Here is a 2200-nt window from a genome sequence, read left to right as displayed (position 1 = left end):
CTAATTGACATATTAAATTTTTTTTTTAATTATCTAACTAATTTAACATATCTTGTTAATTAAAACATACGGATTAAAGTGGTATAAATTTTTTAATCTAATTCTAATTAAATAGCATTTAACTTATTAAAAAACTGATGAGTACTTATAAATCTTCTTTAAATAAATTGGACAAAATTTAACGACCACTTTCAAATCTTTCATTTGCACTTATTAAAAATAATAATCCATTATTTTTTTTAACTGCCTTAATTACTTATTACGTTGGCTATAAAATAAAATGTCGAAACCTGAGTTTCGACATCAAATAAACATTTATTTTTTGAACTGCAATAAGGATATAAAAATATTGCAAAAATGCGTGCAAAGATCGAAGAAAAAGACAGATACGCGGCTCTTGTATTAAAAGAAGAAGGCTATAGCATCAGACAAATAGCAGAAAAGCTCGGAAGGTCTCACTCTTGCATTATTAACATAGTTCAACGATACAAAGAGATCCGGTCAATTAATGATCGTCATAGGACTGGACGCAATAAAATTTCAAATGACCGTGATGTTTGCTCGTTAGTGAGATTAATGAAAGAAAACAGACAAGCATCATCTACAGACTTGTCTATGAAATGGACACTGTCAAATGGTCTGAAAGCAAGCCCTGGAACTGTGCGAAGAGTCCTCCACAATTTAAATTATTTATGGCGTGCTGCTGCAAAAAAACCACGCTTAAATAAAAAACAAAAATTTGCCAGGAAAGAGTGGTGAAAACTACATAAAAATTGGTCAATAGATCAGTGGAGCCGTGTGGTTTTTAGTGATGAAACGAACGTTGAGGTAGACAACAGAAAAGGTCGCGTAATGTTGCGTAGACTTCCAAGCGAACGGTTCGATGAATCATGCATTTTGAAACGAACAAAACAAGGCAAGGGTTCAATAGGCATTTGGGCCTGTATGAGTGCCTGTGGAGTTGGCGTTTTTCATTTATTCGATGGTAGACTCAAGAAAGAAAGGTACATCGAAATTTTGGAAAACTCGCTTATTCCTAGCATTGATTTATGGCAGTTGCAAGATGGATTTATTTTCCAGCAAGATAATGCGCCGTGTCATAAAGCGCATGTTATTAGCGATTGGTTCAATTCTAATAAAATTCAAGTGCTTCCATGGCCTGCCAATAGTCCAGACTTGAATCCAATAGAGAATTTATGGTCGTGGCTTGATCACAAGCTTAGTAAAGAACAACTTTACAATTTGGAAGATTTGAAATCTTCTATCTCTCATCATTTGAAAAATGTGCCTGATGAAGTAATCAAAACTTTAATGAATTCAATGCCACAACGAGTACAAGAGTGCTTGAAAACAAATGGAGGAACAACACGTTTCTAAATTATTTTTTTATTGCTTTTGAAATATTTTTGAAACTGGTCTTAAAATTTTGTCCAATTTTTTTTCCCATTTATATTTTTTACTAGTCAGTTTTTTAATTTTTTAACATTATTTTGTAATAAATATAAAATTGTTTTATAATAAATATAAAATACAATAAAAATTCTTTCTAAAAATGTTTTTCTTTTTTTGATACCTTTTTCCAAAATAAAATTATACTAAGGTTAAAAATAAATTTTGAAAAATAAATGAGTGGTCTTTAATTTTTGGCCACCGCTGTAGATTGCTATAAAAGCTTGAAAGATATTTTATTTGAAGTTTTCAAAATATCTTACAGCAAGAGGTTTTCCCTGATCTATTAAAAATTGCCAAAGTTATCCCGATTTATAAAGACGGAGAAAAACCAAACGTCAATAATTATCGCCCTATTTCTACCCTTCCTACGTTTTCAAAAATATTAGAAAAATTAATCTTTGAAAAGACATACAACTACCTGATTTCAAATAATTTACTATATAAAAATCAATTTGAATTTGAAAAAAATATAGTTTAACTGATCAAGCTATTATTCAGTTTACACGCGAAGTCTCAAATTCTTTTGCTAAATCACAGTATACACTTGGTGTTTTTGTCGATTTATCAAAGGCTTTTGATAAAATTTGACAGTCAATCATGATATCTTACTTAAAAAACTTCTACGGAGTAACTGGTAAATTGATCAAATGGTTTAAAAAATACTTGTCAAATAGAAAGCAATTCGTCTACCAGGGAGAAGAGCTGCTTACTATTGGTCTTCAAATTAAAACATTAATGGAAATAAAAT

General features: G+C 30.3%; 1 protein-coding gene across 1 annotated transcript; it reads left to right on the top strand.

Annotated features, from left to right (window-relative positions):
- The first annotated feature begins 357 nt into the window (after window positions 1-357).
- Window positions 358-759, top strand: LOC136082606 (uncharacterized). The gene has a single exon (XM_065802021.1). The coding sequence runs from the start codon at window positions 358-360 to the stop codon at window positions 757-759; it is 402 nt and encodes a 133-aa protein (XP_065658093.1).
- The last annotated feature ends 1441 nt before the right edge of the window (window positions 760-2200 follow it).

Source organism: Hydra vulgaris, chromosome 07 (assembly GCF_038396675.1).
Source record: "Hydra vulgaris chromosome 07, alternate assembly HydraT2T_AEP".
NCBI lineage: Eukaryota > Metazoa > Cnidaria > Hydrozoa > Anthoathecata > Hydridae > Hydra > Hydra vulgaris.
This window is presented reverse-complemented; position numbering and strand designations above follow the sequence as displayed.